A 15,415-nucleotide genomic window follows, 5' to 3' on the forward strand; every position below is an offset into this window, starting at 1 on the left:
TAGGAGTAACCCCTGAGCATCGCCGGGTGTGACCCCAAAAAATAAAAAGCCATCAAGGGGTCGAAGAGATAATACAGCAGGTAGCATGACTATCTTATATGCAGCTAACCCAGGCTCACTCTCCAGCACCCCGTGGGGTTCTTCCAAGCTCACCAAAAACTAAAAAAAAAAAAAGGGTGGGAAAAGGGCCAAATACAAGTGAAAAGGTGGCAGGAAAACTAATACCCTAATGACCCCAAGCATCTCATTCTATGACTGAACTTTTTTCTTTTTCCTTTTGGGTCACACCCAGCAATGCACAAGGGTTATTCTTGGCTCTGCACTCAGGAATTACTCCTGGCGGTGCTCAAGGGACCATATGGGATGCTGGAAATTGAACCTGGGTCTACTGCGTGCAAGGCAAACGCCCTACCCACCAAGCTATTGCTCCAGCCCCTATGAACTCTTACCAATACTTAGGAGATGAGAAATAGAGAAATGTGCTCCCACCCCCCCCTTCCCCTCAATGCGCCCTTGGACATTGTACAGTTTTGATGATCTGTATTATCCCTGTAGTTTCCAGCTAACACAAGTTTTGTGCAAAGAACATGGTGCTGTTATAGCATGCAGCTGATACGGTTTAATAGTCATAATCAACTTTTATTGATTTTACATAAATAGCTCATAGGATGCCTTTGCAAACCATGTTTCCCCAATATATTTGTTACAACCCACGGAATTTATGAAAGTTTTTTTTCTTTTTTTTTTTTTTCTGCAGAAGGTGGGGAAAAGGCGAGGGGCCAGGAGGAAGAATTCAAAACTAGCCTTCAGCTAGAGGCTTAGCTATTTGGCAATTCTTATTTTTTTTAATAGAAAATTATAGGTTTATAATTTTGAAATATATCAAAAGTGCAGTGCATCAATTTAATTTAAAAAAACAGCAGTGTCAAATATATGATTTGGGCATCAAATTTCTCTTTCCAAATATATTCAGATTCACATAAGTTTACACTTATTAAAATGGTTTTAAATAACCATCGGAACCTCTAGTTAGATCATCCCAGATCTGGACTTAAGTCATAGTCATTATGGTTTTTTCAAAAAAAATTTGAACTTCTCAGTCAAGATGTAGTATTTGATTACGTCAAATATTTGAGAATAAGCTTCCTGTGTGTAGGAAGATGCTTCATTTTGATCCACCTGCCTATTTCTTAGGTAACTGACGGAACCACCAATGTGGCGTCAGCATCCTGTTTCTTGGATGTCTCCGCTTGACCCAAGGCCAAGCTGGCATCACTCGGCCGACAGTCCCGAAACAAGGACCCATCTCTGGATCAGTATTTCTTTTGCAGAGGTGCTGGGAATGGGCTTTAAGCACGTTGTTTCTTAACGCATTCGGGCGGATTAAGGCCAAAGGACAGAACTCAGTCCCCTCGATTAGTTATTCTCTATCTTTTGAAAAATTGTGATTGAGGCGGTACACAGCAGACTTGCTAGCTGAAGGGACACATTTGCCTCTTTACATCACACCAAGCATTTTAAGCTTGAGATTTGATTTTTCCTTTAATCTGCCAGTCTGATCATTCCACAGCAGTACCCACACTGCTGATTTTCAAATGGTGCCATTGACTTGCTATTTCTCTGGGCTGTGCATTCTACGTCTTTGTCAACGATACTCAGCTGGATCAGAACCTACTCGGTCTTCGCACAGGTGCCATTGGCTAAGTCTTCCTTTTTGCAACCATTTCCCACCTGGCTGTCTTTCATGTTCCTCACATAATCCGCTGGCCCCTTCCCTTCAAAGGAGGAAGGGTTTTTGAACGTGCCCCCGATTCGATCCCACAGTGTAAAATACTGTCCATAGTTGTAATCGAAGAAGACGTGATGGTCGGTGTGATGCGCTGAGCCATTGATGAACGGCCTTAGGATCCGGGGAACACGGAAATCCCCGTCGTGGATGGAGATCGTCCAGACATTGACCAAGATGTACAATCCTAAGTAAACGACCTTGTGTAGCGGGAAGATGAAAGGGTAGATGTGGTAAGGGAGACTCTGCAGGAAGCCGTCCATGGGCTGAAAGGCATGGCTTGCAAATGGAGTTGGAATCTTCCAGAGATGATGAGGCTTATGTAAATGCTGCGTAAGTAAAGGACACTGTTAGCACCACAAACACCTCAGGTGGAATTCCACCTCACGCAGAGACAACCTCCCTGAAAAGTCCGTTAAGCATCGCCGAGTGTGGCCCGAAAATCAAAACAAAACAATAAGAAGAGTTGACCATTTTTAACAGTCCCACCCTTCCCAATCCCTAAGAAAGAAAACAATGTACCCGTGTCTACTTGGGGAGTCAGCAGAGATTCATGGATATACAGAGTAGAAAGGAAAAGAGTGGCACTGAAATGCAGGACGTCCCCGCTGCCCACCCATGCCCCCCCTCACCTTATATAGAAGTCTGTGGTGAAGGCCCCTGTGAATCCAGTAGATCATCATGTCGGTGAAGAAGAGGAAGGACAGGACACTAACAATGAGTTGGATCCAGCCTGGAAGAGGCAACAGGGTGTGATGGGATGAAGATGTAGCTTCAGGACCCACCCGGATTCTGTCTGCACCCCCTACAAGCTCCCCCACGCCAGCACTGCAGACTCCATCCACCACTCCATCAATCAACCCCAGCTCCCCCAACTCCCGGGATTTGCTTGTATCCGCCCCCCCACCTCCCCGCCGACCGCCGTTTCCCTCCTGGGAAAATGCAAAACGCCCCACCTGAAATGTTGCTCGAATCGGATGTGGAGAACCTTAGGGAGAGCGGACGCATACTCCTAGAAGCCACCTGTTATTCTTTAACTCTCCAAGAATGATGCTATTTCACTATTTTTCACATCAGGCTACTTAAAACCCATCTTTAGGGGCTGGGGCACTGGCAGCTCAGTTCTAAATGTTTTGCATGTGTGAAACCCTGAGTTCGAACCCGGCACTGTGTGGGCATCCCCCCTCCCCGCCCCCCAGCACCACTGGGCCCGCACTGCATTGCCAGGGCAAGCTCTGAGCCTCAGGCCCAACTGGCTGAGACCCCACAAACAACCCATCCTTCCCCGTCACCTCCCCTTAAGAGTTTTATTTTGTGGTTTTACGGTGCCCGGGGCATTAGCAGATGGACTGTAACCCGGAGGTGTTTCTGATCTATGTGTGCTCCTGTGTGCCCCTCACTCCCCTCTGGGGGTAGAGGGGTGTCTTTCGGCAGGTCCCTGGTTGGAATGTCCCATCTATGCCAGGGGCGCCCGTCCGAAGCCTGAAGTGGGCACTGGGCAATGGTGGGTCCCAAGCTCACTCTGTAGCGAGCGTCTCTGAGCTCCCGTGGACACAGTCAGCCGGGAGAAGCTCTTTCCACTTTCTTTGTTCAGTTCCAGCACCTGAGCTAAAGAAGGCTGCGAGGAACAGGTGGGCTGGCCCGCACCCTGGCCACACGCGAACAGAACAGGTCACTTCCACACTGATGTTCAGCTCGTGGCTGAAAACCAGCAGGGCAAGACAGGGAGTGAAGGTCTCCAGCTGGGCCCCCCAGGGACCACTGGGTAGGAGAGAAGACTCAGCACTACTGCCCCCTGGTGGCTGTGGGGAGCGAGGAATTACTGAGCCTGGTAGGTACTATTTATCACGGAACCTCATCTCCTGGGGTCCCGGGGATGCTTGAGTCAGGGTCGTCCCAGTGTCTCTTTTTCTTCCACCGAAACAACATAACCTCCACAGAGAATCTTATTCCTGTGGCTTCACAACTCATCACCCCACATCTCTAGAATGCAATCCTTCCTTTAAATTTGCCTCGCCCACTTTACAAGTCTTAGCCTAATTCTCTAACTCAACTGCTGGTTCATGTCCCTGCCTGGAACTGCCCAAAGCCTTCTGTGGGAGAGGAACAGTTCCAGCCCTGCTCTGTCCCTATTTGCTGAGCGACCTGGGCACAGCACGGAAACTGGACCTTGCAAGCCTGACGTAGGAGAAAATGGACTGACAGAAGTGACAAGCTTAGAACTATAGCCGACACATCTTGACAGGTGGCAATGTCAACTTTCGTTCTGACTTGCTAATACAAGATACTATTTTGTAATAGTTTCAGGATTTCACAAAATATTTAGTCACTGACAAACTGCCTTTAAAAGAGGGAAATGGAAACTATCTACAAGTCTAAAATGAAGAGACTGGGGGCCAGAGCGATAGTATGGCGGGTTGGATGCTCGCCTTGCGGATGGCCGACCTGGGTTCAATCCCCGGCATCCCATATGGTCCCCCCAGCACCGCCAGGAGTGATCCCTGAGCGCAGAGCCAGGAGTAAGCCCTGAGCACCACCAGGTGTAGCCCACAAAAAAGAAACAAAATTGAAAGATAATTGAACCAAGTATATCTATACAATATCACACTAAAACGAATATACTATCTATTATTATAGATGTAGGCACAGATTCTGGTAAGGGAGAAAATCAGAGCCAGCATCCACATAGTAAGGCTCATTTGCCCAATGTAAGTACAGGGCACGGTGTTGGAAAGCCAGTGCCGGGCTTCAGGCCCTCGTTCTTGCAGGCCGCCTACATGGTAGGACCCCAGCACTGCCTCTGGTCCCCTGAACGCCACCAGGAGAGATCCAAGAGCCAGAGTTGGGAGGAGACCCTGAGTGCTGCCAGGTATGGAGGGACGCCACCCCCACCCCACAAAAAGAAATAAAAAAGGTATAAAGAAATAGAAAAATAGAAGGATGACACACCAAAAGGTTTACTTTGAAGGGACGGGGGGGGGGGGGGTAAAAAAAGAAACTGGTATTGTCTGACACTCCTATAATTATCACACACTGCTCACACTCCTTTTGGGGTTATACACACCCAACTGTGCTCAGCCTTCCTCCTGGCCTGCAACCAGGGATCACTCCCAGCCCTGCCCCCCAGGCACACTGTCTTCTGGAACAGACGTTAAAATTGGTCGATACGACTCCCCGTAGGAACTGGTAGACGCGAATCCATAAAGGTTTGGCCGCTGCACACAGGTGGGGAACAGAGGCGAGCTCTGTGGGAGGTTTGATACCCAGCCTGGCTGAGGACCTAGGGGTATTCCCGGCACTGCCCAGAAAAGGAGACAAGCAAGGGAGGAAAACATCCGCCAATTTTCCAAATCAGGAAAAGAGAGAAGGCAGGCCTGATGTTCCGGGGAGAGTGCTCGGTGCCTCGGTTTCTTCACTCACCGCTGGGAAATTCTCCGATGTCGTCATATAACTTGCTGTAGCCCCTCAGCTCCAGCAGGAAGAGCGAGACGGTGGGGATGCTGATCCAGGGCAGCGACCGCACGGTGAGCGCGATCTCGCGCGAGATCTGATTCTGCAAAGGAGATGTCCAAGCTCAGACGCTTCCCCTGCACTCGACCCGCGTCCCTCCAAACGGTTCCTATGAAAACCGAGCAAGGGGACAGCAGGGAGGGCCTCTGCCTTCCCCGAGGCCGATCCCCGGCATCCTGTATGTTACCCTGGGGCATGGCTGGAGTAGTCCCTGAGTGCAGGGCCAGGAGTAAGTCCTGAGCACTGCCAGGTGCCCCCTCCCTCCCCCAAAATACAAACAAAAACCATTTTAATACGTGGGGACAGGTGTTTACGAGAAACATTCCTTTCATACTGACCACACGCAATAACTATCTTAAAGTTCGAAACTTTTCTCCTTCCCACAGAATCAGTATTCTAAATATCTGTGCACCGAATAGTCACTTTTATACACCCTCAACCTTCTGACTGGAGCTCTTTAGAGTCACAAATACAAACAGCTGAAGTCGAAAAATGATTAAAAAGGAATCTAAAACTACCGAGTTTGAGTCAATCAAAGAAGATTAATCACAACTGGGCACTCGTTCATCTATAACTTAGCACGTAAGTGCTTGACCGCGTAACTAGTAAGTTCCAGGTGTGTTACTTTAATTGGATTAATTTGATTCTGATAAGGGGAGAGGGGGGGGATTCAGTGGGTTGGAGGGTATGCCTGCATGGGGGAGCCCAGGTTCAATCCTCGGCACGCTGGAGTCCCTGAAGCACGCTCAGAAGACACAAGACACCCCCTGGCACTGCTGGGGATGGCCCCTCTCTCCTCTGCCCCCAGAACAAAATAAACAGAAAAGCAAATAAGGACAGGGCAAAAGGGAGTAGCCCCACCCCAAATATATAAGCCAGCTGCAGTCTCGAATACTTCATGCCACGGTTATGAACCGGCTTAGCTGCAAGTCTCAGTTACTTTTCACTGTGATCAGGAGCAGAACACTGGCGGAGGGAACTCACCTTTAAAAACTGAGGATGTTTCATTATTGAATGATCAAAGACAAAATAATAGCTGAGTGTTGCAAAGAAGAAATAGATAGTATAGCCACCGAGATTCGTTATAATCAGGAGACTAATAATCTGTCGGAAGATGTCACCTTCTGGCCAAGTGGCCGGATATACGTAAGGTGTTAAAAAATAGTAATCCGCAGCATTGAGGACAAGGTCCATGGTGGCCCCTGAAAGAGAAATGCACGCCATTATTGTCGGTCTACACTGACATTTCGCAAAGTGACAGTTTTCTCAGGAAACAGGACTTTTCTGAACTGAGGAAAGCTTAAGTTCCACAAATCCACAGGCGCTTCACTCCCCAAAATGCTAGTCTCATCTTTTCATTTTATACATGGATGCAACTAAGTTGCGAGCCGCAGGGTCCCGCTGCCATCTGCTGCCATCTTCCTGTCCCTTAACATGGAGCAAGTGGCACGCAGCATGCCAGCACCAGAGCCCTTCGCCTGCAGCAGCTTCTCTCCCTAAGGTCCTCCTTGGCAGAGGTTTGCTGCCAGGCTGAGAACAAAGGTGAAGGTCCCAAAAGGCTTCTCTGCTGTCACCAGAAGCCAGGGACTCTCATCATCTGGGAGAGAAGAAAAAGAACATCTCCCCAGAAAGATTCAAGGGAAATGCAGACTAGAATACCAGATCTCTCTCTCCCTCTCCCTCTCCCTCTCCCTGGAGTCAAGAGGTCAGGCAGGGGCTGGCAAGCCCAGGGCACATGAGGTAAAGCTCGAGGCAGCCAGAACCAGGCAGCACCTGGACGTCTGTTTATGATGGGCAGTTACTGCTCCACTCCACAGAGCCAAGGTGTGAACTGCGTCTAAGGGAAAGCCTTGCTAGTGTGAACTGCATCTTTAAAGAGAAAGGTTTGGGGCTGGAGTGATAGCACAGCGGGTAGGGCGTTTGCCTTGCATGCGGCTGACCCGGGTTCGATTCCCAGCATCCCATATGGTCCCCTGAGCACCGCCAGAGGTAATTCCTGAGTGCAAAGCCAGGAGTAACCCCTGTGCATCGCGGGGTGTGACCCAAAAGGCAAAAAAAATAAATAAAAAATAAAGGGAAAGGTCTGCTAACCTCAGCGGCATTTCCGATCAACTTCTGACCACTGAGCAAATGGTTGAGTTTGATTATGAGCATCACCGGTTGTCTAGTTCGGCAATATTTCTTTCGATCAGCGGTTGTGAGCCAACGACTGAATCCGTCACTATCGACCCTCACTGTTCTCTGCACTGTGCGGCAAGGAAAAGGTGCCCCAAACTTACAAACATCCCTTTTTGATAAGGTGAAGCTGTGTTTGACCCAATTAGGGGCAAAGCCAGCCTGAGAACATTTGTCAACATTCGGTTTCGGGTGTGGACACCGGCCTTTATCTCCTTCCTCGATGGAGCCGTGTGAAATAAACATCAATTACGGAATAAACATCAATTAGGGAATGAAATAGCCCGCAGCAAAGAAGTGGTTTTAATGATGCTTATGCAGGGGATGCTATGCGCGTGCTGGGACCAAACCTGGGTGAGCTGTGTGCCCAGAAAGCGCCGAAACCCCTGGACTATCTCTCCAGCCCTAGTTCACTTGCTTTTTCTGTTGCTCACATCTCCCATCGAATGCCCAGAACTCAAAGACTAAGAAAGTTCCTGAAAAAGTAACACATCTGTCTCAACGTGATAAGGCGCTATGACAAGACCCAAAAAAGTGAGGTCTCACTCCCACACCCGTCTCTCCAAACCAGTCGCCAGGTCACTGCCAGCTCGCGGGGCAATCAGGTTAACTTCCCACAAATCCTTCTAACGTTTTAAAATTTGAGATCGACTGCACACCCCCATTTTCCACCCTTCTTCCTAAAAATGACATGTAATATGCACGGATAGTCCTTTTTTTCCCCTTTCTTATTATACCTTGGAGAACTTCCCACCTCTGGAGAGGACATCTTTTTTCCCGCTATTTTTACTTTTTGTAGTAGGGTCCTAGCCACAGTCTCAAGCTATCCAATACATGTACCAACTAGGCTACATCCTTGGCCCCAACCTTTATTTGCTTTTAATTCAATGGCATTATTGAGCCAAAGTTCACCATGAAACCCATATATTAAAGGGTACTATCTGGGAAGTTTTCTCCTTTTCTTTTTTTGGATGATCTCAGTCACCACTACGCTCCGATCTGGGAACAATTTCATCACTCTCCAAAGCAATCCCAAAGAACACATGACCGAGCTTCTGGGATGTCTGGATTTTTTTTTTTTTTAATTTTGGCCAAAAAAAAAAAAGGCAGGGGTTGGAGTGATAGTATAACAGGTTTGCCTTGCACACAGCCAACCTGGGTTCAATCCCAGGCACACCACAGAGTCCCTGGCAGCACCGCCAGGAGTCAGCCCTGAGTACTGCCAGGTGTGGCCAAAAAAACCAAAACAAACAGAAAGTGGGCCACACCTGGCAGTGCTCAGGGGTCCATGAGGTCACAGGGACTAAGCCTGGGGCTCCTGCGTGCCAAGCTTGGTGTCCAGCCCTTCGAGCCATCTCCTGGCTCCCAGCTCTTTTTTTCATATTCTCTCCTCCTCCTTCCCTTCGTTCCTGGCTCCTCTTCCCTTCATTCTTCCTCCTCCTCTCTCTGGCGCTCCAGTCAGACTGATGTTGGTTGTTCTTGTCAGTTTACCCCAAGCCTCAGAGCTCTGCTTAGTTTCCTTAACTCTCCTTTCTTTCTGCTCCTGAGACAATCAGCTCAAAGGATCTAGCTTCAGCTTCTCTGATGCTTTATTATGGCAGCTCAAATCTCATGTTACTTGGCAGTTTTTCATTTCAGGGACTATATTTCACCTCTGAGTGTCTGGATTTTTTTTTTTTAAGAACATGTTCAGTGTTCAACAATTTCTGACTTATTTGTGGTCTTGGAGATTAAGATATATCGTACAGTGATATCACGTTATCACGTTATAATCTTTCATTATTGGTAGTTAAAAATAAAATCCTTCAGAATCTATTTGCAGGTTCATTTCCAGACCTCATTGCCAGTTACAATATTAAGCATTATTAATGCATACTTGTACCAACATCATTTCAAATGATGACACTGATATTATGCACTGTTATCATAGTATCTAGAAACACGTTCATAATGCTGGAAGCAGGGTCTCTGCAGTGACCTCTCAGTGGCAGCTTTGATGCCTGGGCTCCAATTACTGAAGGCAGCACAAACACTTGATTTTCCCAGTGGGTAACACGTCCTGGTAGAAGAGGCTGTCTATTGTCATGGTGGGGAAGTTCATGCTCAAAGCGTTTCTCGGAGCAAAACACCGAGGAGGACACAGGAAAGCGTTGTCCAAGAATAGTTTAGATTCTTCACTTTCTTTCAGTCAGTCTGTCAAGAGTTTGGACCACTAGCCTAGCTGGTTAAAAAGTTTGGCATGGTGGGCTGAGCAATAGCACAGTGGGTAGGCATTTGCCTTGCACACGGCCGACCTGGGTTCGATTCCCAGCATCCCATATGGCCCCCCAAGCACCGCCAGGAGTAACTCCTGAGTGCATGAGCCAGGAGTAACCCCAGTGCATTGCTGGGTGTGACCCAAAATGCAAAAAAAAAAAAAAAAAAATGGCATGGAGAGCCCATTCCAAACCCTAGGCTTTTCCTAATTATTTGCTAACTTACTATGAAGGTGCCTAGACTCCAGACACTGACACCAACCACGAGAGTTGACTTCTACCTCATTTAAAATGCAGTGCTTCTCCCCCGGTGTAACACCTTTCAGGCAGGAGTAAAGTAAAGGCCCTCCCGTTGATCGTTGATTTGCTCGAGCGGGCCCAGTAACGTCTCCATTGGAGACTTTGTTGTTACTGTGTCTGGCATATCGAATAATCTCGGTAGCTTGCCGGGCTCTCCGAGAGGGGCGGAGGAATCGAACTCGGGTCGGCCATGTTGGCTGCGTGCAAGGCAGACGCCCTACCCGCTGTGCTATCGCTCAAGGACAAAATTATTTCATCACCATTGCAAACTTACTCAGCGCTTGGGGTTTTCATCAGATGTTTTCCCAGTAAATACATCAGGGGAATGTTCAGGTGCTTCACGAGCAGCCTGATTTTCTTCGTCACTTCAGGTCTTTTTCACCACACCGTTTCCTACATTTCTGAGCCCTCCTTCATTCCCTTACATTATATGCTTATCATTCCTCTGGCGGTGCCAGGGACCAAACCCAGGGCTTCACCCATCCAAAGCCAGTCCTCTGGCCCCACTGTCCTGCCCTCTTAATTCCTACTCATCGCCAGCAGCAGTTCTTCAAGATAGATCCTCGCTTGTTCCATGAGCAACACAGCAACCAGAGGCCTTGGTTTTTCTCCATATTCAGCCCCACTAAACCACAGCCGAGTTACTGCTCTTTCGTTCTGTCCCAAGCAACGGTTAGGAAACCATTCTCCATTGTTGCTGGTCCTTACACCAGTGAAGAATGTCAACAGCTATATTCCCCCACCCCTAAACTTTCTCTGAACTTCCTCCCCATCCCTTTCCCCACTGTGGTTGGAGCCGATGATGAAGGGTCGCACACGTGCAGTGCTCTCCAGGGCTCGCTCCTGGGACTTGGGCTGCCCACACATGCTGCCCCGAAGCTCACGGGGGCGTGCGTTCCTCACGTGCTTGCTGAGGATCCCACTTCCTGGCTCTGATGCTCACACCACTCAGAGCTGTGGTACCCGCGGGACTCACACCTGTGCTGCTGAACCAGGCCTGGCTGTGGAGCTGCAGTAAATTACACACTGCAGCCGGGAGCCAGGGATCAAGAGCTCACAGGTGACAGAGCTGCCAGGCTCCCACCTGGGGAACAGAGAAGCACCAGAGATTGCATCTGCAACCCTCGTGCTAAATCGCTGAGCTATTCCTTGCCCTCTGATCCACAGCCATTCTGGCAGTGCCTTCCTTGTAGGACGTCTTGTGAACAAACCAGAACAGAACAGTCCTGCAACAGGTGTGTGGTTCAGTGACAAGAGGTCACCCTTCATTCTGCTATCCACAGTGTAGGCTGTGACCAGCTTTTCCACCTTCACAGGGCAACTAAAGGCCGAGTGACAAAACAGGAGCAAACAGCACAGTACCCCTGGGGTGCACCGGGCCATCACCCACACTGCGTCATCAGCCAAACTTTAAAAAGTCCAAACAGGAGACCCGAGCCAGAGTACAGCAGGTAGGGCACTGGCCTTGTTCTCAGCTAATCTGAGTTCCATCCTGGCATCCCCGCTGGTCCCCCAAGCAACCACCATAAGTAAGCCCTGAGCACAGCCCGGTATGGTCCCAAGTAAAATAAACACAAAACCCACTTGCGTTTTGGTGCCTTTGAAACGGGCTAAAACACTGAGAACCTATATCCTTTTGTGTGACATCACTGTTGTTTATTTAGCACACACAGATATTTGGATAATTCTGATCTTTTGCTCTGATCACATTGCCATGAACTTCACTATGTAGAACTAGCTCAAAGAATATCTGCTGTGTTGGTTACTTTAGTCAACAACCCTAAAAGCTCTCTATGGCAACTCCTACTTGTTTCCTCCCAGAGAATATCATCATACTATTTTTTTTAATCAATCTGGTAGCAAAGAAATATTTCACTGTATATTTAAATTTTTATCTAAGTATGAGTTAGCTTGAGCATCACTTTACATACTTAGAATAATTAATCTATTTCCCCCTGACCTATGTTTTTTTTTTCTTTGCCCATTTTTACACTAGATTTTCAGTTCCTTAAAAATCAAATTCTAGGGGCTGGAGCAATAGCACAGTGGGTAGAACATTTGCCTTGCATGCAGCCGACCAGGGTTCAATTCCCAGCATCCCATATGGTCCCCTGAGCACTGTCAGGAATAATTCCTGAGTGCAGAGTCAGGAGGAACCCCTGAGCATTGCTGGGTGTGACCCCAAAAAACCAAACAAAAAATCAAATTCTAGAAACTTTTTATTTTGGGGGTCAAGGCTCTGCCTGGTGGTTCCCAGGCCTGGGGATACCTCTGGTCCTTCTACATGCAAAGTCTATGCCCTGCCCTCTGTCCCTTAGAAGCAATTCTAGAAATGACACATAAGCTTCCTGTTTGTAATGAGTTACCAGCATTTTTCCCTCTCTCTGTTAGGAAAAGAAAATTTTAACGATAGGAAAATGCCAGATAATATAAAATATCCTTCCTATCTTGTTAATTCATCCCAACAGCACTTAAGTATGAAGCACTATACTACAATATGATCTCAAAGTGCAATTCAATTAATAAGATTATATTTAAGTTCACATCCGTGGTATGGAAACAGAATATCTACATTATAAAGTTATTGCTGAACTACCATCTGACAGAGGGAACATAGTAGGTGCTATCGCTACTGTTGGAAATCAAAGGTGAGTTGAAATTAACATTAGGACAAAAAAAGGTGAAATCTGATAGTTCTCTGAAATATAATCAATAATACTTAACATACTGTAAACATAACTCATTTAAGACTTTCCAGAATCCCCACCTTATGTACTCGTAGTATTATTTTGCAGAAGAAAAACCTGGGCAAGAAAAGTTATGTAACACACTATGTCAAAAACAAAACAGGGGTGCAAAGTCCATGGATTTCAATCCACTTCTACTGTCTTCACTGTCTCACCCCTTCAATTCTTTAATTTAGAAGAATTCCCGATGACGCTTGTCACAGTCACGTGTTATGGGGTTCATACTCCTTGAAATCATAGACTCCATCCATCCTAGGATCCCCACCGGAAACAGAAGCTTCTATCAGACAATAACTGTTCTAATATAACAATTTTTACACAATAATAAAAGCTGTTATCTTTGCAAAAAAAAATAAATCCAAACCCAAATTTTAAATGCTGAGTCAATAAAATAGAATTAGCTTTAGCTTAACTGTATCTACTACTGCTTTTCTAATTTGCTTAAAAATATATAGATAATAACAGCTACCATTTATTGGTATAGATCTTTTAAAGTGGTGGGCTTTGGTTTGGGGGGCCATATTCTGCCGCGTTCAGGGTTTACTCCTGGCTCTGCATTCAGACATCACTCCAGGCAGTGCTCAGGGGGCCATACAGGATGCTTGGGATCAAACCAGGGTCAGCCTCAGCAAAGCAAGTGCCCTACCCACTGTATTATCGCTGGAAACCTAAGTGGTGATTTTTAACCATCAACCGTGACCCGATCTGTGGACCAGGTATGGAAAGGCTGATAATCACTAATCTGCCACAATGGTTATAAGTGCCTGTGTCCATGGACCAATGTTCAGGTTAGATGCTGGTTCTCTGGTGAATTAAGATCAAACACCAACGATTCAAAGCACTTTCTGTGAACTCCTTTACTTAATTCTCACAACAACCTTGACGCTGGCAATTCTGGGAGAGGCATCGAAGTAACTTGTTAGTTTCACTAACTTTACAGCTGGCATGTGTGTTTCAGAATCTGGTCTCATAGCTACATTATATTTGAAGGTGTCAGACTGTACTGGGGGGGAGGGAATTCTCAAGTGTCTCCTGGCGCGTGCATTACATAACGAATGAATGGAAAAGTATTCTGCAAACTATGGAGTCCATCCTTTCAAAGATGCTGCTGAGAAACCTACTTTTAAAAGGTTGTATAAATCCAGGTAATCTAATAGAAGGCGCTGGATAAAAACACCTGGCTATCAAGGGCCGGGGAGATGGCTTAAGGGCTGGAGCAGAACTAAAGGGACCCCTGAGCACCGGAAATGCTGGGTGTGGCCCTCCCAGCAGCCCCCTCCCGCTCAGACCACCCCAAACTTTTCCAATCCTGAAAACTCCCTACTGAGGTCCTCTTTTCTTCCCCTGGACCCCCTCCAAATTTACTCCGGGACTGCATAAGGTCATCAGCTCCTTTTATGATGCAAATAAAAATTTAAAAAAAAAGAAGACTTCCTTTCTTGGCTACCGTGGGGCTGTTCCGAGGACCGCGGAGGATGAGTAAGAGTGACCAGTTCCCCCAATCTCCAAGTCTTCTCCCCGTTACGGAAAAGGTCCCTCCGGGAGCAAAGGGGTCAGTCTCCGGAGGTGCTCAGCGGACAGTCCTCCTGGGGCTGCGGGCGAACCCTCTGCTTTTCTTCCCGCCCATTCCTGGGTCAGTCTCAGCCGCTGGCCCCCTCGGACCCCCAGGGATGCCCACCCCGGACGGGCAGGGGCCCCCCGGAGCTCCGGAGCCCCAACCTCCGCCCCCCACTCCCGGCCTGGCCGGGCCAGCAGAGCGCCCCGCGCCCGGGGCTCGCTCCACCTCGGTGGGTGCCCGGGATGCCCGGCCGGCGCCCTGCGGCTCTCGGCCATCGGCCAGCGCGGGGGTCCCGGGGTCAGCTCCGCCGGGGGTCGCCCCGGGCCTACGGGTGCCAGGCGCCCAGGGGGGCGTCCACCGGGAGCCCGCGGTGGGCGTGCAACCCACGGGCCAGGCGCCCCCCGCACGACCCCACCCCCCCACGCGGCCGCCGCCGCCACCCCGGCCCGGGTCCCCCTCCCCGCGGCCCCCGCCCTACCTGCAGGTCGCGCCCGCGCCGCCGAGTCCCAGGTCCCGGCGCCTCCGGGCGGCCGCGGGGAGCGCGCGGGCGCGGCCGGGGGCGGGGCCAGCCTCACGCTCCGCGCGGCCGCGACCCGCAGCCAATCAGCGGCCGGCGGCATAAGCTGATATGACGGCGGATCGCGCGACTCGCCAGCCGCGCCGCTCCCGGTCACGTGGCCCGGCGCGCCCGGCCCCGCCCCCGGCCCCGCCCCCCGCTACCCCGAGTGCGGCTCCCCCCGCCCCCGCTTCGTCCCCCCGGACCGTGCGTGTCCGGAGCCCGCCGCCCAGCTCTGCTAAAACGGGCCCGACCCGAAAGGGGGTCCGGGGCGCGGGCCGGCTGGCTAGGGGAGTGGCGGTGAGGAGTTCCGCGGGGGCCCCGGCGCGCACCTGAAAGTTGGTGCTGTCCTGAGGTTTTGTTACTTTAAAAGATCTCCGGGCAGGCGGACTGAGGAAGGAGGAAACACACTTGCGCGCGCGCACACACACGGCCCAACCACAACACAGGAAGAATACGCACACATAAACCTCCAGACACACACACCTGCACAGACACACACCCCATACACATACACACTCACATACA

General features: G+C 49.3%; 1 protein-coding gene across 1 annotated transcript; it reads right to left on the reverse strand.

Moving 5' to 3' along the window:
• Positions 1 to 618: 618 nt before the first annotated feature.
• Positions 619 to 14,894, reverse strand: SC5D (sterol-C5-desaturase). The gene is made up of 5 exons (XM_056108177.1): positions 14,810 to 14,894; positions 6,281 to 6,498; positions 5,207 to 5,339; positions 2,419 to 2,519; positions 619 to 2,115 (listed from the first exon to the last, which is right to left on the reverse strand). The coding sequence occupies exons 2-5, from the start codon at positions 6,488 to 6,490 to the stop codon at positions 1,672 to 1,674; spliced, it is 888 nt and encodes a 295-aa protein (XP_055964152.1). The 5' UTR covers positions 6,491 to 6,498; positions 14,810 to 14,894; the 3' UTR covers positions 619 to 1,671.
• Positions 14,895 to 15,415: the final 521 nt, after the last annotated feature.

Source organism: Sorex fumeus, unplaced genomic scaffold (assembly GCF_029834395.1).
Source record: "Sorex fumeus unplaced genomic scaffold, SorFum_2.1 ptg000198l, whole genome shotgun sequence".
NCBI classification, from domain to species: domain Eukaryota; kingdom Metazoa; phylum Chordata; class Mammalia; order Eulipotyphla; family Soricidae; genus Sorex; species Sorex fumeus.